The following is a 19,894-nucleotide window of genomic DNA, read 5'->3' as shown; positions in this document are numbered from 1 at the left end:
GTTTCAGATTTTTTGTGGAAATATATACATGATCTCCGGGTTGTAATTCCCATTCGGCCACACGATGGCGGTCTGCGTATTTTTTGTAATCCAGTTTGGCTTTTTCGAGGTGTTTTTTAATGAGAGTCCATTGCTGTGCCGCCTCCCCCCACCATGAAGACACATCTGGCAATTTTGAGGAATGGAGAGGGGGTGCGTCCAACGGGAAGGGGTTGAAGTGGGCTCCGTAGACAATTTTGAAGGGGGCCTCTCCCGTCGAAGCGTGTACACTGTTGTTATATGAGAACTCGGCCAAAGGGAGGAGGTCCACCCAATTATCTTGCTGAAAATTGATGTAACAACGAAGGAATTGTTCTAATATTTGATTTGTTTTTTCGGATTGCCCGTCGGTTTGTGGGTGGTGGCTTGAACTGAGGCCTTGCTCAATATTCAACATTTTCAAAAGCTCCCGCCAGAAGTTGGCAACGAACTGTCCGCCGCGATCCGAAATCACCTTGGACGGAAAGGAATGTAATTTTACAATGTGTTTTAGAAACAAATCCGCTAGTTTTCGAGCGGAGGGTATAGCAGTGCAAGGGATAAAATGAGCTTGCTTGGAGAACAGATCTACCACAACTAAGATACTATTATGTCCTTTAGAGATAGGCAGATCAGTGATAAAGTCCATAGATATTACTTCCCAGGGTCTGTTTGGTGTCTCCAAGGGCTGTAAGAGACCCGGAGGCTTCCCTTTCCTGGTTTTGGCGCTGAGGCAAATAGGGCAGGAACTAACGTATTGGGAAATGTCTTTGCGCATGCCCGGCCACCAAAATTGTCTCTGGATCAGGTGTAAAGTTTTCAAATACCCATAATGTCCAGCAGTGGGAGCGTCATGACAGCGCTGTAAGATCTCCAGCCTGAGGCTGTTTGGGACATAAAATTTGCTCCCAGCTAGCCAATCCCCGTGTGGGGATTGGGTTAGTTTGTTTCGTGGAGCCCTATCCCCCTCTTTCTCTACTTCAGTTTTGAGTTTCGATTTCCATTCTTGGTTAGCCGGGAGGGGCAGCTTGGCCCGACTGCGAGTGGTCACCACGCCCCCAAGTTGCGTAGGTGAGAATACAGTGTCGACAGTCTCCTCCCTTTTGCTCTTGTGCTGGGGCATGCGCGATAGGGCGTCCGCTAAAAAGTTAGTTTTGCCCGGGAGATAGTTTAGAGTGAAGTTGAATTTGGAAAAGAATTCCGCCCATCGCAATTGCTTAGCATTCAGTCTGCGCGGGCTTCGGAGGGCCTCCAAATTCTTGTGGTCCGTCCAGACCTCGAAAGGGTATCGCGCCCCCTCCAGCCAATGTCTCCAGTTAGTGAGGGCCGCCTTTACTGCAAAGGCCTCCTTCTCCCACACATTCCAATTTCTTTCCGCCTCCGAAAACTTTTTAGACAAGAAAGCGCAAGGCCGCAGCCTCCCATCCTCCCCCTTCTGCAGCAGAACTCCCCCAACCGCTGTATCGCTGGCGTCGACCTGCACTATGAAAGGGGTTTGTTCGTTGGGGTGGGAGAGGACGGGTTCCGTTACAAATTGCTTTTTTAAATATTCGAAGGCCGCCTGGCAATCGGGGGTCCATAGCAGTTTGGAAGATGGTTTCTTAGCTTGGTCCCCTTTATCTTTGGTTTTTAGCAAGTCTGTTAAAGGGAGCGTGATTTGGGCGAAGTTTGCTATGAAATCCCTATAGAAGTTGGCAAAACCCAGGAAGGATTGCAGTTCTTTACGGGTGGTGGGTGTTTGCCAGTCTTGGATCGCTTGTATTTTGGCTGGATCCATTTTCAGACCCTCTTGGGAGATACAATACCCGAGGTAAGTAAGTTCGGTTTTATGGAATTCACATTTGGACAACTTGATGGGCAGATTATTTTCCATCAGGGTGGCTAATACTTTCTGTACGGTTTGGATATGTTCCTCCTCGTTGTCTGAGTAAATTAACACATCATCAAGGTACACCACCACCCCTTTGTACAGAAATTCGTGTAGAATTTCGTTTATCATGGACATGAATACGGATGGGGCTCCCGTCAAACCAAAAGGCATAACTAAGTATTCATATTGTCCGAGGGGCGTATTAAAAGCCGTTTTCCACTCATCCCCTGCCTTAATACGAACGTGGAAGTAAGCATCTTTAAGATCTAATTTTGTAAAGATCTTACCTTGGGCCACGACGTTGAGAAGGTCTCGGATGAGCGGTATAGGATAGGCGTTGTTTGTGGATACCGCATTTAACCCTCGGAAATCAGTACACAGTCGGAGTCCGCCATCCTTCTTTTTCACGAAGAGGACTGGAGCGGCGTGGGGGCTGGTGGCCGGGCGTATGAATCCGCGTTGGAGGTTGGTGTCAATGAATTTTCGAAGCTCTTCACGTTCATGGAGACTCATGGGATAGAGCCGTCCTTTGGGCAGTGAGGCTCCGGGTAAAATTTCTACCGCACAATCCGTACGTCTGTGCGGGGGTAGAGTATCCGCTTCCTCCTCCGAGAAAGCCTTTAGAAAGGGCCAGTACGGTTCGGGTATTTGGCTGACTTCTTCTTGGGTGAGAAGGGCCTTTTCTTTATGCGTTGGATCGTCGCCCCAGTTCTGATTCCAACGGTGATTTTTACAGTTGGTGTGACTGAAGGTAATACATCCTTGTGCCCAATCTATATAGGGGTTGTGATCACATAGCCATCTACTGCCTAGAATTAACGGGTACTTGGCAGTAGAGCTGATGACAAAGGACCTCTTCTCCCAATGTTGCCCCATGCCCGTGATTACTGGGATGGTCTCCGTTGTTACAGGATTCATATTGGTACCATCCATTTGTTCAAAGATTACTGGATTTTGTAAATCCCGGGTTGGTAGGACTAGTCCATTGACTAACGCAGGGGCGATAATGTCTCTTGAGCAGCCCGAGTCAATAAGGGCTTGCACCCGAATGTGCATCTTCCTCTCAGGGTTGAGTAGAGTCACTGGCATGAATAAAATGGACCCAGGTGGCCGGTCCCGTGCAGGGACGGGCTTCTGGTGGATCTGTCGTTTGGGTCCTTTTACGACAGATCCATTTCGTTTCCCGACTGGGGACTTTCTGGATTGACTTCTGCGGTTGGGGAAGCGGGATCATATTCCATGACTTCTTCCGCTTCCAACCCTCTCTCTGAGGCTGGCCTTTGGGAAGTGCCGCGACCTCTATTCGCCCGGGGTGCTGGAGTCGGGCGTTGGGGCGCAGAAAACTGAGCCGGAGTTGGACGGCGTAGTTGGAGCGGAGGTCTTTGCACAGGCCGGTAAGGGCATTGTGCTGCAAAGTGACCAGCCTGTCCGCAATGCAGGCACAGCCCTTGTTGCCATCTAGCATCTCTCGCTCCACGGGTGGCGTAGCTAGTTCCCCGTGCCGCCCTCTGTAAGGTTAATGGTCTTCTTTGTCCCGTTTGTTGTTGTTGTTCAACCAAACGGACTTCTAATATGCGATTCTCCACTTCACAAATAAGTTGGATCCAACCTAACAGCGTAGGGGGATTGTCTTGCATGAGGGCTCTGTCCAAAAGTCTCGGGTTAAGGCCTTGTTTGAACAGGATAATTTTGGTGGACTCCTCACACCTGGGGCACTTGGCTGCTAATTGTCGGAATTTTGTAACATAGTCTCTTGCTGTCATGCTGCCTTGTTTGATGGCTTGCAGTTCTGTTCGGGCCCTAGTTTCCTCTAAGGGGTCTTCATATTGGGCTCGAATAGCATCCACCAACCCCTGGAGAGTATCAAGTTCTGGGGCCCCGACATTGTATAGTCCTACATACCAGTCTGCTGCCTTGCCCTGTAGACGAGATCCGAGATGTTCGATTTGACTGGCCTCGCTGCCGAATAGGTGCCCCCAACGGTTGAAAAACTGTACCACTTGTACTAAGAAAAATCCCAGTTTGGAGGGGTCCCCATCGAAGGTGGCTTCCAGCTTTACCCAGCCCATCGGGAGGTCTTGTCTCGGAGCAGGCACTGGGTAAAAGTCCATCGGCATTTCTAGTTGTCCCTGAGGCACAGGCGGAGGTAACTGGGGCCTCGGTAGGGGCAACGGTGCCGGCTGTGCTGGCGGCGGTCGAGCCGGCGGTGCCGGCTGGGGTTGACCTGGTGGTGCGGGCGGAGGTTGTCGTGGTTGCGCTGGCGGGGTTGGCCTTGGCTGGGCCGGCGGCTGCAATGGCGGGCGAGCAGGTGGCGGTATCCTCGGTCTAGCGGGTAACACCGGAGGCGTTGGCGGTGGCTGTCGAGGTGGAGTAGGTTGGTGTGGTTGATTTGGGATCGGCCGCTGCGGAGGCGGTCGGAGGGGTCGTAGTGGTGCAGGCCGTCCCGGTTGGTTCGGGGGTGGCAAGACGGGCTGGTCCTGAGGCTGCTGCACCGGTGTGAGCTGCGGTCGAGGTAAGAGGGGCCGCAGCGGCGAGGGTTGAGTAGGTGGAAGGCCGCGCGGGCTTGCCCCTCCGGGCGTCGTCAATCTAGGAAGCAGCGGCTGGCCTCTGGGCGCTATTGGACCTTCTCCCGTAGGTTGGCCGACGGGGACAGTGTTTGGCGGTTGACGCGGGGCTCCCTCTTGGTCCGGCCGGACCGCTATAGGAGAAGTAAGAGGGGGTATCACCGGTGTATCACTTGGCTTTTCGTCACCTTCTGTAGGCCTCTCCACGGGAGTCTCATCTGGGGGCGCATCCCCTTCCTGGTTAGGTTGTTCGGTGGGGGTCTCTCCGGGTGGCTCAACCGAGTCATCCCTTCTCGGTGGAATTTCTTGCTGCTCGGGAAGTTCCTCGGTTTGCTCTCCCGATTCGCCCAGATAGGTGCCCCCTTCGCCGGTAGGTGACGGCTGCTGTTGGGCATCCTCCACCGGATAGGATATGACACTTTGAAGGGTAGCTATCTGTATCGCCATCTCTTCAGGGGATAATCTTTCCCCTGCTCCCATTGCCGAAATTAAATGGATGGCACGAGCTAAACTTTCTTCCATATCCATCAGTTTAGCTTCTAACTGTTGCATACGACTCGCCCCCGGTTGTTCGCTCGTGGAAGCTTCATTCGTTGCACTCACCGGGGACAAGGGGCCCCAAGGAGGAGGGTCCCCTTGGACGACTCTCAATCTCGCGGCTAGGATCCCCTTGGCCATGCCCGTTACGGCCGAGATGCTGGTATCCACCGCATAGGTGCGACCTTGTATCTGCTCCCAACTTTGTTCAGGGACTTCCGTTGGCTCTTTCCACGGAGCAAGTTCGGAGTAATCCCAACTCAGGGCGCCGCGGCGAGACGTGTCCTCTTCCGTCTGCTCGAGCGTCCTGTTCCAATAATTCCATGATTGGCTGCTGTCTAGCTCCAGGACGGTTCCTAGGCTTCGGCGCCTTTCCATAGAAACTCGAGGATGGAGCCCACCTACACGACGCTCTCTAGTTTCTCTGGGTCTGGCACCCCACTCCGACGGGGTGGGTACCGAAATCAAGGGGAGAGCGGTCGCTTTCGGCCTTGCCCCGAGGTCGGCTTCGGTCTCGACCCGAGCACTGAGGTCGATGAGAGGTGGGGTGGAAGTGGAGACTTCGGTTCCATTCCCGGCTGCTCCCAGCTCCTGGGAGTCTTGGGCTTGTACGGGTTGTTTGTCGGGAGACACATACGGCTCGAACAAAGGATCCCTGTCCGGGACAACCTTGGATTCCGCTGGGCCCGACTCAGACATGATTGGTAACAAAATGTCAGACTGTGGCTAGATAAGGTACTCTCTGCCAGATTCCCTTTAGAAGCAAGAATAAGTCCAATGTCTAGCAAAGGAAGTTTTATTGCAGAAAAGGTCCATTATAGTCCACTGTCCTGAATAGGAGACTCAGGATGGTACATGATCATTGTTACCAATGAAGAGCAAGCATAGGATACAGAGTAACAATACCCATCTGGAACAGCCTCCCCCCACAGTTCTCAAAACAACATCTTTCAGTCCTGGGAAGCTGCTCTCCTTCAAGGCCAATGCTTGGTGGAACTGGGTTAGACACAACAATCTCCTCTGGTGGGAATGCTGCCTGGGAACTGGTGCACCTGGGGAGAAAGCACTTAAACACTAGAAGCATTAGAAAATGGAGTCAGTACAGTTTAGAAACATACTGGACCTGACACAGGAACGGGGTGGAACGGAGTTCCAGAACCTCTTGAAAATGGTCACATGGCCAGTGGCCCCGCCCCCTGATCTCCAGACAGAGGGGAGTTGAGATTGCCCTCGGTGCCGCTTGGTGCTTAGGGCAATCTAAACTCCCCTCTGTCTGGAGATCAGGGGGCGGGGCCACCGGCCATGTGATCATTTTCACCAAGCGCAGTTTAAACTTTAAAACACTTCCCCCTTGTTCCAGCTGACCCAAAGTGACGTCATTGTGTGGGCCTGGGAGCTTGCGTGCACTTTGCGCTCGTGCATGTGGTACCAGGAACGCCACCTCCCACCAGGAGTTGCCCCCTGTGCTGGCAACCCACTGAGTTCCACCACTTCTTTTCCCAGAAAAAAAGCCCCGATAAGGACCCATACATTACCAGGTCACTGTCATCATACCTTTTAGTAATCCAGTCTAAAATTAGAACACTTTTGTGATTGGAGTGAGATTCTTTTATGATTATTATTGGTAATAGTAGTAGTAGTATTTTGGTTTTTGTTTGTTTATGCAGGATCAAGCTTAAGGTTATGGCCAAAAGAGCTGTACCGGGAAAGGAAAGGACTGCCACAATGCACTCTACACTGAGCTATCCTTGAAGACAGTTCAGAAATTACAACTAGTGCAGAGTGTTGCAGCCAGCTGGAGGGTTGGATATCTTGCCTGTACTGAAAAATCTGTATTTGCTTATGGGCACACTTCAAAGTACTGGTTCTTACCTTTAAAGCCCCGAGTTTAGGACCAGGGTACCTTAAGGAGCACCCCCTCCCCTACTGTCCTGTCTGCAAATTAAGACCCTCATCTCAAGTCCTGCTCTCCTCACCTGTGGAGGTGAGGTGGTAAGGCTAACAGAGACAGAGCTTTTTCAGCGGTGGCACCTGGTCTGTGGAATGCTCCCCCCGCCCCCCCAAGTTCATCTGGTGATTACTTTGATGTCTTTTAGGCACCCAGTAAAGAAGATTTTATTTGCTCAGGTTGAGCCTAATTCCCCCGCGGCCATTTTACCACCTGCTTTCGCCATCTTGTATTTTTTCTGCAATTATTTTATTTAGTTGGCATAGTTAATGATTTGGTACTGATTCTGTTAAAGTTTTGGTTTCTGTTGGGTTTTTCATTCTGCGCCTTACACCCCCACCCCACCCACTTTTAAAAACAGCTGAACTGCTGCAAGAATTGAAGGGAGGTGGCATGGGGAAAGTTGGTGAGAGCATGGGTGCTAGCCAGTAGACAGCTGCCACATCCCTCTTTCCCCTAGCGTACTGCACAGAACCACCCCCAACCCCAATTTTACTCTGGAAAAAAATGTGGTTTTAAACCACCTCCGATCCGATCCAAGCCACACAGTCGCGTCCGACCCTCGGCTACTCCGCAGATCGTCCCCCTCCAGGCCTTTCTGTCCTATAGTGCGTCGAGAGAGATCCGCAGAGTCTTGCAGTGAAGTTTTTACAGGGTAGTTCACCGTTGCTTTCCCCAACCCAACACACTTAACCGTACGACAGCCATGAATGGTAAGTCATACGTCGCCACCCCCTTGGCACTTTGAGCCGGTGTGGGATAAGGGGGTTAAACCACCTCAGTCAAGCTTAAATTATTATGACTATCTTCACTCTTACATAAGTCACTTTCTTCTTGTAGTTAAAGGGGGCAATAGCAGCTTCTCTTCTGTGGAATTCAAACATCTGCCACGGGGTCAAATTAAGGTGCCAGAGACAAGGTGAAGGGGCCTTCGTGCTTAGCACTTGGTAATGGAGGTTGGGCTCTGTCTTTTGAGAGACGGGGGGGTGGGGAGTTAACATGAAGTGGGAGGAAAAAGGAAGAGATTGCTTCCGAGACCTTGGGGGCACCGAGCATTGTGGTGTGTGTGTTTTATGGCTCTATAATTAACGGGAATGGGCTCGGCCTAACAAAGGGGCCCTTTCTGAGCACCATCTTGTAAGGTAAGATACTCCTTTGCAAAGATCCAGGCTCCTGTACGAACAGGCTTGGCACCTTTTGTTCTTCAAGAAGGAACCAACAGAGGGGGGGCTTTGTCATTCCGTTTGGGATCTGGGGGCAGCCCTGCTCTCTGATAGATGCCCCCCCACCCCCACGCACGCAAAGCAACATGTTCCAATCCCGCGTATTTATCTGGCAAAGCACTTGTTTTCTGGTCCTTATACTACATAAATTTGAAAGTATATGTTGCCATTCCTACAGTTTCTGCCCCTTCGTCATGCATGGCCATTTTTTACTTCGTACAGCTGATGGTTAGATCCTCAATCAGATCGCCACCATGGTTTAAAAAAGCTAACTGCCCCGGGGGAGATGGCTTGTGGCCATGGTGGTGGGGTGGGCTTTAAATACCCTTTCACCCATTGCCATTGTCTCAGTTTAAGTCCATGCCTCCAGCAGCTATTTGCCCCACAGGGCAACACGTACAACAATCGCTGTGGCTGCCTATGTATTTTGGGAGGTTGGGGAGTGGGTTAATTCCCCTCTCTCCAAGTACTACAGTCCTGATTTGAACGTCTCTCCACCATGTTTGCTACTAGTACTTTTAAAAGAGAAGTATGGAAGATGTGATCATGGGTCCCTGTAATGTCCAGTTGCACCCTGAAGGGTCCACAAGTGGGATGGAACTTTCAAGCGAGGGACATTTCCAATTTTAGCAAAATGAAGCTTTTTTTTTTAAAGCATATGGCTGCTTTTTGTAAATCTGAGATGAGTAACTAACGGCTTTTCTGGTGTAATTGCATTCTGTCTTTCTCACTGGTATGTATAGCCAGTTCTCTCAACAGTCTGTCACACTCTTATATGACCAAGAGACACCAATGCAGATGAAAGGGGGGGGGTGATACTGCAAACAGGCAGTGCTGCCATTTTATAGTGATTTAAAAATTACGCCGAAAGGGCTGATTCTGACGGGGCCAACCTCACAGCGCTCTTGCTTCCCCCACTTTGCACCTTTTCAAGTGGGGGGGGGGAGTGTGAATGGCCCAGTCCACTCTGTTGTGGGCCGTGCAGCATTTTAAAATCACTTTAACATGGTGGCAGCATCCTTGTGACAGCCAGAAGGACACGGTCATGTCATGTCTAGTTTGGCCCTCAGAAATAGGGGCTCACCAGGCACAGAGAGCAGGTTCAGGCCACGTCCTCAAGGTATCCCCAAATGCTCTTCTTATTTTTTCACATATAAACAAATAGTTGCCATTCATTTCCACAGGAACAAGTGAATAGTTCCATTTGGTGTCTCACTACACACGGTCGGAATATAGCAGATGAGGAGGGTGGGGGAAGCCCACTCTTGCATTCCCTGATTGCTAATCCCAGATTCTATCTGTTGAGCTGGCTAACAGGTTCTTTCACCTTCTCTTGATGTAGCATGGATGTCCAGGGGAATTACGAGCCGTCGGATGCCACAGGATTCATCAATATCAACTCCCTTAGGTCTGTATGGAAGCCCCAGGTTGTGTTCAAGCCAACCATGTCTATGTGTCTATTTCTGCAAACCCTTTCAGACAGGATTTTTTAAAAATCCTACTGATTTTAAATCAGGCAACCCTTCAAAATGTTGGATTCACGTTGCACTTTGGTGTTTGAAGTTCAGCTTGGAAAGTTATAATAGCAAAAAGGTCATGGCTTTTAATGCAACAGGGTTAAATATCACAATGCCAGATCCAAGATCCAAAGCACTATATTAAGCCCCTGCCCAGTGAGACTTTGGGGCTTGTTTATTTATTTATGTCATTTCTAGTCCGCCTTTCTCACTGAGACTCAAGGCGGATTACATAGTATGAGATTCGTACAATCAGTATCAAGTACACTTCAATACAGTATCAAGGACATTTCCATAAACAATGCGACAGGGTAAATAGATACAAGTTTAAAAGACATAGTATTAGCAAGAATCCAATACAAAGTAGGAAAAAAATACTGAAGCAGAAACATAATCAATTCTAGGACTAACATTAGACAACATGGAGCACAGGTGGTACATAGGAGTACATATTCAAAGCAACAAATAATACGCAAGGCAACATAGTGGTGACGTCTATGGTCCCTAACTCATTAGTGAAGCATCTGAGACCCCATCCCTACCATACAGCCCGCCCATTTGAATAAAAAGCCTTTTTGAATAGTTTGGTTTTGCATCGTTTACGAAAAGCCAGGAAAATGGGGGCTCTTCTGACTTCCTCAGGCAGGTCATTCCACAGGATAGGTGGGGAGTCAAAAATCCCACCAAGTAGCCAGTTGTATGTCACCCAATATTTTTGTTACCAAAGTGTACTGCTTTTTTTAAAGCTCTGTATGCATTAATAATTGGGAATGTTGTTTTAAAAAAAACCAGATCCGAGCGACATAATCTGAAGTTCTGTAAAATCTTGGGCCGTTTCCACACGGTTTACCTGCTTGCATTATGTCCTGGCAGATCGCACAAAAAACGCAGAAGATCGCGTTTTCTCGCACAAGATTTGAGCGATGTCATGTGACATCGAGCAAATCCCGCGCGAAAAAACGCGATCTTCCACGTTTTTTGCGCGATCTGCTGGGACATAACGCAAGCAGGTAAGCCATGTAGAAACGGCCATGGTAATAGGCAGCCTCCTAAGTAGTTTCAGCTGTAAATCAACTCACTTATTGACATGCAAGGACATAAATCAGTGCAGAGCTACACAGTCAGTAGAATCATGTGCTAGACTCCTTCTTTGACTCTTTAGAATGCAGGTGGAGTGCCACGCTCTTCCCAAAAATGCACATGCATGAAGGGGGTTAGTCTGGGTCTCTTCTCCCCAAAGATCTAGTTTTCTACTTCCAGGAAGGAGCTGCCTCCTTATCTTGTGGCAGTAAATGGCATAAAGAAAGGAGCAAAATGTTCAGAACAAAAAACATAGTTAATTAACGCTGCCTTAACTACAGACCTCTCTTATAGGGGAGTGCACAGGAAATAAATTTGGTAAATTTATTTATTTGTTTCTTTATATTCCACCTTTCTTACTGAGACTCAAGGTGGATTACATAGCGTGAGATTAGTACGATTAGTGGCAAGGACAAGGGCAGGCATTTCCATACAGTGTCAAGAACATTTCCATAAACAATGTCCTGGGGTAAAAGAATATAAGTTTACAAAGATATAGTATTAGCAAGGATCCAGTATGGGGTTGAGGAATTGCTGAAAGAGATCATAATCAATTCTAGGACTTACATTGAACAACATAAAGCACAGGTAGGATATAGGAGTACATATTTAAAGCAACAGATAATATGTAAGGCAACGTAATGGTGAAATCTATGGTTTCTAACTCATTAGCGAAACATTTGGGGCCCCTTTCCTACAATACCACCCTCTTAGCTGAGAAAAAGGGCTTTTTGGAATAATTCAGTTTTGCATTGTTTGTGGAAAGCCAGGAGGGTGGGGGCTCTCCTGACCTCCTCAGGCAGCCCGTTCCATAGGGTAGGGGCCACCACAGAGAAAGCCTGTGTACGGGCTGCTGTTGATTTCCCCCATGTACAGGCTGGCACCTGCAAGAGACCCTGTTCAGATGAGTGAAGCTGCCGTAGAGGGACATAGGGAGAGAGGCGGTCCCATAGGTATGCTGGACCAAGGCCATGAAGGGCTTTGTATGTAATAACCATTACCAATGGAATGACTGTAGGATGGGAGTGATGTTCAAGCTCCTGCTTGCTCCTAATAATAGTCGAGCCACAGCATTTTGCACCAATTGGAGCCTCCTAGTTAACTTAGATGGGAGACCAATGTATAATGCATTACAATAGTCAAGTTTTGATGTTACCATAGCATGGATCCAGGTGGTCAGGTCGGCCGTGTCGAGATAAGAAGCCATTTTTCAGGCTAGAGTGAGATGGTAATAAGCATTTTTTGCAGCTGCCTTAACTTGTTTTTCTAGTAGTGGCGCTGGATCCAATATAACCGCTAGGCTCTTAACACAGTCTGCAAGGGTCAAACGAACTCCATCGAAGGTGGGGAGTACAATGTTTTCCAAGATCTCTGACTTCCCAACAAGCATCACTTCAGTCTTGTCTGGGTTCAATTTTAATTTGTTATTTTTCAGCTATTTTACTATGGCTATCAGGCAGCGATCTAAGCTTTCTACTGCATCCTGTGGGGACCTGGATAGTGAAATATAGAGTTGGGGGTCATCTGCATATTGATGACATCCAACTCCATAGCTGCAAATGAGTTCTCCTAAAGGTTTTACGTAGAGGTTGAATAACATGGGAGATAAGATTGTACCCTGCGGGACCCCACAAGGTACTTTCCATTTTGGAGATAGCTGATCTCCGACGGCAACCCTTTGAGTCCATTCCATGAGAAACCATTTAAACCAGTCCAAGGCACATCCTTTGATGCCCACTTCTGTCTCTAAACACCTCAACAGGATGGCATGGTCTACTGTGTCAAAGGCTGCAGACAGATCCAGGCAGAGCAATAAGGAGGCGTGGCCTTTGTCTATATTTAGATGGAGATCATCTACTAACGCTACTAGTGCTGTCTCTGTCCCATGCCCTGGTCTGAATCCAGACTGGAAAGGGTCTAGAGCACTAGGGTTTTCCAAGAAGGTCTGGAGTTGGTCAGCTACTGCTCTCTCAATCACTTTGCCCAGAAAGGGCAGATTAGAGACTGGACGATAATTGGCCACATCAGCTTTGTCTAGAGATGGCTTTTTAATTACTTTTTAATTAATTAATTTTTATTTAAATTCATTTTGGTAATACAGAACTGGAAAAAATTCAGTATTCCCTGAATACTGAATTGATTCCCTAGTTCAGTTCAATATTACAGAGCAAATCTGGTAAAATTCAGCCATTGTTTCCTATATGAAACTCAATGTGGGTTTTTCCAGTGGCCTGGAAGGGTCATTTTTTGAGCAAATTTCACCAGATTTGCAGGGGACCTACTCCTGACAGTCTCGTAAAGACCCTCCCCCAGTTTCAGGGAGATTGGATTCCAGGGGGCACTTTATGGCTCCCCAGAGAAGGTGCTCCAACCACCTCCAATCTCCATTATTCCCTGGGGGCTACCTAGGAGGCTGGGGGGTGGCATTTTGCAAGTGAAATCCACCACATTTTCCAGAGACCTACTCCTAACTGTCCCCAACCCCCCTTAGTTTCAGGGAGATAGGACCCCAGGATCCAATTCCGTGGGCCCCTGAAGAAGGTACCTCCAGCCACTCCATTTGTTCCTATTGTGGGAATAGAATTCAAGCCGACTCCCACTGCAGAAATACATGGACCAAGTCTGCCATGTCCAGAGGCACACTCCCAAATACATGCTCCACACCAGACAGCCCAACTGAACCAAATTGATGCCCCCCAAACTGCAATGCCCCCTGAACAGGCTGACCAGCCACTCTCCGTGTTCCCAACGATGGGAACTTTTACAAGTTCTTTCCTAGAGGCACGTACACACATGGCAGGGATGCCACGGCCAAGGCGCACTCCCAAATGCAAGCTCATCCCTGGGGAAACCCAAAAGAACCAAATTGATGCCCCCCCCATACTCTAGTAACCCCTGATCAGGCTGACTGGCCACTCTCCATTGTTCCCTTTGAGGACCAACTTCACACCAGAGAATCACCCAAACCAAACTGAAGCAAGGGGGCAGTCTTGCAACTAGAAGCAAACTGAAGCAAGGGAATGGATTTCCCCTAGAACGAAAGTGAAGCAAGGGGACCATCTTCACTCCAGAGAATCACATCCATTCCACCCAAACCTAGTTGAAGCAAAGGTCACTCTTGAAACTTAGCCTAACAGAACTAGTGCCATTCACAGCAGCAGCCAGGCACTGGGTTCAGCCAGAGGGGGAACATACACTACAGAACGGAACTGAGCAGTACCCAGCCACAAGCTCAAGGTGACAGCAGGCAATCACGGTGGTATAAGATGGATCCAGGGCCAGATCGACAGGGGGGCAGGGGGGTAGTCTGCCCCCGGCGCCACCAAAGAGGGGGCACTTGGTGCAGCTGTTAGCCCCGGGAGTGTATGGGCAGCAGGACAGGGGGCACGCTTGCCACATGCCTCCTGTCCTGCGGGGCAGGCGAAAGGCAGCGTGGGTGGCTGGGAGGCCGCCCGCCCCATTTGCCTGCCCTGCAGGACAAGGGGCTCATGGCAAGCCAGCCACCCCCTGTACTGTGGGGCAGGTGAATGGCACGAGCGGCCTCCCAGCCACTCGCACTGCCGCCACCAGCTCCGCGGCACGCTGGGACAGCCGGCTTGCTGAGGGGCGGCACGCGCCCCCGTGCATGATGACATCACGGAAGTGATGTCATCACGCAGTGCTGGCGCGTGAGTGGCCAGTCTTTGGTTGCCCTGGGCACCGGCAACCGTAGATCTGGCCCTGGATGGATCCCACCCATGTGGCCTCAGGCTGAAACTGACATGGAGGTATTTGGGAAACCCAAGTAATCCTCTCTCTGCCTCAGCCTTCCTCATTGGCTCCCTCCCACCCCTGCAATGAGGAAAGTTAACATTAGAACAACACATTACATACATTATATTACACAACAGCATTCTGTGGCTTTCCCTTTGCGACACATAGTGTGTCATTCTCTGCTTTCCCTAACATCTCTCTCTCTGACTCTTCCCATCCCAGTGGCAAGAGAACAACATTCCTGGGTGGTGCCCCTGCAGCTGCCCCAGGAAAGAGGACCTTGCGAACCCTCTCGCTGTCACGAGAAGCCAAGCTGATGAACAGCGCCTACTCTGGGCCAGGCCTCCTCCACGCAAGTGGGAGGAGAGCTGCAGCCCTCCCCCTCTCCTCTGTCCCTCTAGTCTTACCCCTTGCCTTTCCCCCATGCCCCCCCGGTCTCCTGTCATTCAGTTTTCTGCCCCCTGGAACCTACACTAACTTGTAACTAACCTTAGTAAATAGTTAAATTACCAACCCATCCAAAGCACCTAGCCAAAAACGAGAGTTCCTTTTAAAATCTACCTATCTACTCTGAAAGCTTGCTTTGTGTGTCTAAACCTGGAGATGAACACACACACCTCTTTTTCAAAGGCCCTATTTAGGTATGTGGCGCTACACTAGCCAGCAGCTGAATTCCTCTTCAGGAATTAAGCTACCCCTGAACCCCAATCTACAGGTAAGCCTATGGCAAAAAAACCCCAACCCATTTCTAATGTGCCTGGCCTGGCTTTAAGGGAACCAGTGGTGGGCAGGGAAGCCTAGTTAAATGTCACTAATGGGTGGCCTATTTATCGATAGAATTTGAGTAGAACACAAACACACCAGAATCCTTAATTGCTACGCAAGCATATTAAAAGGGGGGGGGAACTCTGTTAGTCCCTAAAAGCTAATTAAATTCTTTTTTACAAGACCTACAATTAACCTGTTTTAAAAACTCTTAAAAGTCCACACAACCTTCTTTGAATATCCAAAGTACACCAAAACAACACTAGGTGAATGTAAACCAAGCAACACCCCTGTAAACACCCTCCCCAGAAGAACAACCAACCAACAAACTCACGAAGCCAAACCTCTATGCCAACAGAGAATAGAAACATCTACCAGACTTTGAAGTAAGAGCAGCCCCAACAACAAGGGAAAACAGCCCCCTGCAAACAACCAGAAAAAATGTAAAGCAACAAAACACCGACAACAGGGGAAAACACAGACCCCCCCCCCAGAAGAATAAGTTGATCTAATAAGCAGGGAGGAACTATAAAGCAGAAAACAAAGCACCCCAACAACACAATAAAACAGAAGAACCCACCCTAGAAGAACAGCAAAATGAACACTAACTGTAATTAAAAGCCAAACCAAAATGCACCCCCCACACAGCAACCCCCCCCCCAGCTTTTAAAATGCAAACTGAAAAAAAACTTTCCCTTTCCCACCCCTGTCCCTTCCAGACACCAGGCCAATCCCCTGGTCTGAAAGACAGAAAAAACCCAGTGAGTCTACAACTCTCAAACCAGGCAGCAGCAGAAGTCCTCCAGGTGCAGCAGCAGGTCTGAGCAGGCAGCAGGAGAAGTCCACTCACTGGGCAACAGGATCTACTCACAGTTCATGTTGAGTCCAAAGCAGTCCAGGCCCAGACCAGACCACAGAGAGAGAGAGTCCACAGCCAGCAGTGGGCAGGATCTCAGATCTCTCCAGGCAGCCAGAGAATACAAAATGGAGGCTGTTCTGAGGCAAGCCTGCCTTAACTCCTTGCAGGGCAATTTAAAATAGGCACTCTCCTTGTAGAGAATCCCATAGGCCAGAGAAGGACAGTTCCTGCAAGGACTGGCCACTTCCCCCTCCCTTCTGCCTAACTCCCCCTCCCTTCTCCTCCCTTCCATCTGGTTAAAAAAGTGGGAAACAGTGTTTCTTTGCTGATCCTTAGCAAAGGAACAGCCCAGCTACTATTACCGAAATTTACCAAATTAACCTCAATTAATTTGGTAAACTTGAGTTCAGGAATGCTGAATCTGATTCGGTATTCGCTTTTGAATCCAGTAATACTGAATTTTACAGAATCAGGTAAAATTTGGCATTTTTAAAGAGTACTGCTGAACCCAAATTGCACATCTCTGCTCTCTTTGGCATTCCTGTTACCTTCTCCAATGTCCCTCCCCAACGGGAGAGACTATGAAGAAAAAGACCATAAAGTGATGCATTTATATGATGGCCTTTTCTTTCCCTCTAGCCACACACACGCCGTAGCCTGTTAACTTCTTTGTTCTGTGCAATAATGTACACCACTTTATTCCCTTCCGATGAATTAATTACGCAGCAATCAATTGTTGAGGGGTGGGAGAAAGAATGCAGAAAATGTGCATATTTTGAGAAATGTCTGTGTTTCCCTACCCCCTCCTTGTTTCACTGAACTTAATTGCTTCAGATTTGCTTGTTGTTAATGTTAATTCACAATGAATTGTTTTCCTTCTCTCCCTCCCTCCTTGGTTTACAGGCTGAAAGAATATCATCGACTCCAAGGCAAGGTCAACTCCGCTCAGAACTAATGGCAATCAATGTGTTGCAGGCTCGTCCCCTCCGGTAATTTCCCACGCATTATCACTAATCGTGTCAGTTCTTGGTAACTGTTACTCGTCTCCCCAAACCCATAGACTGTGCAATAGTTGGGACACACGCTTCACTGGCACAAAAATAAAGAGAGCTCAGCAGAGACGAGGGGTGCGTGCTTGTGTTTCTGTGCATGGGGATTTTATTAAAACAGCCATCCTATTATTTTTGCATTTTAATAAATGGGTCTTTTCTCTCTCTTTTGCTGCTTGTTGCTCCTTGTTCTTCTCCACTTAGCCAGCCCAGCTCTTTGCCAAGCTGGTCTTTGTAGCGCTGCGAAAGATTAAGTGCTTCTGAAGGACACACAAGTTTTGTTGGGTGGTGTGCATTTTTATTGGGGAGGAGTAGGAGAGAAAATGAGAGCTGGAATCTGCCCAAACCATTTCTCCCTACTTGTAGCATGCTAAAAGGAAAATGGAGGGAGGGCTGTTAATGATAACAATTTCATTTTTGTTATCATCAAGAGGTGCATTTTCTTTGCTTTAATTGCCATGAGGTCTGCTCTGGTCTGGTTTGGTTTTCCTTTAAAGAAAGAAAGTCTTTTATCAAAAGAAATTTGTTTGGATTGGATTTTTCTGCCCCCACCCTTCTACAGTCTGCAACTGTCCATTTAAACAAAAATTCAAGGTAAAGAGGAAAAGGAGAGAACAAAACTGGAGGGCAAGAAAATGAGATTTAAAAAACTACTTTGCTTGCAGTTCTGCTGGCTGTAGACCTGTTCCAGATTGAGAGGCATGGAGGAAAACTGATAGAAAGTTTGCTTGTCCTTGTTGATACAAGGATCAGACTGTGGAGGGGGGGGTGGATACAGCAATTGGGCAAAAGCATTGCAAAGGGAGCACACTACGCAAAGTTCTGTCTGTGGCAGTGTATCTTCAATGATCTGTCCAAATCACCGCTTTATGCTGGAGTAGTCAAGGAATATTCATGCATGTGCCTTGTATCATTCTGCTTCTCCAAGTAGTAAGGAACTGAATCAGAGGCCAAACAGACGTGATGAGATACCTAGGTTCAACTCGTGTTCTCTTACCTCAAGGTTTGTCGGGAAGTGTAGGCGTCCTTGCAGCTTAAAGTTTAGTATTTGCAGAGCAGCAGGGAGGGAAGTGCAGGCGTGGGGCGCCTTTCCTCCCGCCTTCGAGGTGCATCGCGGCATTTTCCCTTCCCCGCTTACGCAGAGTATCGCTTCATCTCCCCCCCCTCACCCGGCCTGGCCCCTGCAGAGCGATGCCTGGCTGCACCGGGAGAGCTGGGAGGAAAGGCGCCCAGAGCATCTCCCCCCCTCGCTCGCCTGGCCCCTGCAGAGCAACGCCTGGCTGCACCGGGAGAGCCGGGAGGAAAGGCGCCCAGAGCATCTCCCCCCCTCGCTCGCCTGGCCCCTGCAGAGCAACGCCTGGCTGCACCGGGAGAGCCGGGAGGAAAGGCGCCCAGAGCATCTCCCCCCCTCGCTCGCCTGGCCCCTGCAGAGCAACGCCTGGCTGCACCGGGAGAGCCGGGAGGAAAGGCGCCCAGAGCATCTCCCCCCCTCGCTCGCCTGGCCCCTACCCAAAGCCACATGGCCCAGAGTTACATAGCCCGGTGTGCTCTGCCTTTACCCTGATTGCACAGACCGTCGCTCCTCCCACCCCTTGCCCAGCCTCCGCAGAGCGATGGCAAGCTATGCAGCCCCGAGCCGCACGGCTTCAGGTGGGGGCCAGGTGAGCGGGGGGGGGGGGGAGAGATGCAGCAATGCTCTGGGCGCCTTTCCTCCTGCTCTCCCTGTGCAGCCTGGCGTCGTTCTGTGGGGGCTGGGCGAGGGCATTGCTGCATTTCCCCCCTCACTCGCCTGGCCCCCACCTGAAGCTGCGCAGCTTGGAGCTGCATAAACTTTAAGCTGCAAGGACGCCTCCACTTCCCGACAAACCTTGAAGTAAGAGAACATGAGTTGAACCCAGGTATCTCATCACGTCTGTTTCGGCTCTCAGATACTATGAAGATCCTGAAGAACTGCTGCCAGTCAGAGTAGACAATAGGCTCTGCTTCAAGCTTCATGGGGAGATTACCTGTTTTCGTGTTGCAGAATGAAAATACACCTGCCTGGCCATATGCCGTACCTGCCTCTGATTGTCCATGCAGAAGCTTTTTTTTTTTTTTTTAAATTATTTTAGATAACAATTCAATATAACAACATGTAACTGTCCATGCAGAAGCTTAATGTGGGAACTGAGAATCCATGCATGTGGATCACAGGGATTTTCCACTAAACTCTGGGAATGAAACACGTCTGTTGGCTTGATTTGATTTGGCCCTGTAAGGATGTTTGCATGCAGAGCAGGAGGGGGCATAGAGGGTACATCTTCATTTCTCACAATGCATAGAGGTGACAGCCATCATTGCACAATCTGATCTGGCCTGAGAAGTTTCAGAGAAACAGCTTTTTACAAGAACAAAAGAGTACTTGAAGACATATGGTGGTTCTGTAATCCTTTAAAAAAAAATACAAATATACACTCAGCATGAAGGATAAGGCCAGTACACCCACCGAACTAGTTTCTAAAGCTACATCTGCCTCTCTAGAGGTGCTACGAACTGTGAGGCAATCATAGCCATCACCCTGTTTTCAACAGCCAGAATTGCTTGTGAGCTGAGCCTCAAATCTCATCTCACTACTGTCCAACTTGAGCAGTAGCTGAACAGCTTTGCAGCAATGCAGCTTGTGGCCGGCTTCTTTTGCATCTACACAGAAGGTGAAATTGATTCTCCCCCAG

The 19,894-nt window shown here is 49.1% G+C and overlaps 1 protein-coding gene across 3 annotated transcripts in view; it reads left to right on the top strand.

Moving 5' to 3' along the window:
* Nucleotides 1–19,894, top strand: part of ASS1 (argininosuccinate synthase 1) — a 168,860-nt gene that overhangs the window by 145,214 nt on the left and 3,752 nt on the right. For 2 of the 3 annotated variants that reach the window (XM_054997683.1, XM_054997682.1), the window contains exons 14-15: nt 9,503–9,568; nt 17,038–17,350. In XM_054997683.1, coding sequence (XP_054853658.1) covers nt 9,503–9,568; nt 17,038–17,089 — 118 coding nt within the window. In that variant the 3' untranslated portion in view covers nt 17,090–17,350. Of the gene's footprint in view, nt 1–9,502; nt 9,569–17,037; nt 17,351–19,894 lie in introns of those variants that run through there. The other variant, XR_008598202.1, reaches the window with a different exon arrangement.

The sequence above is a fragment of the Eublepharis macularius genome, chromosome 14 (genome assembly GCF_028583425.1).
Source record: "Eublepharis macularius isolate TG4126 chromosome 14, MPM_Emac_v1.0, whole genome shotgun sequence".
In the NCBI taxonomy this organism is placed as follows: domain Eukaryota; kingdom Metazoa; phylum Chordata; class Lepidosauria; order Squamata; family Eublepharidae; genus Eublepharis; species Eublepharis macularius.
This window is presented reverse-complemented; position numbering and strand designations above follow the sequence as displayed.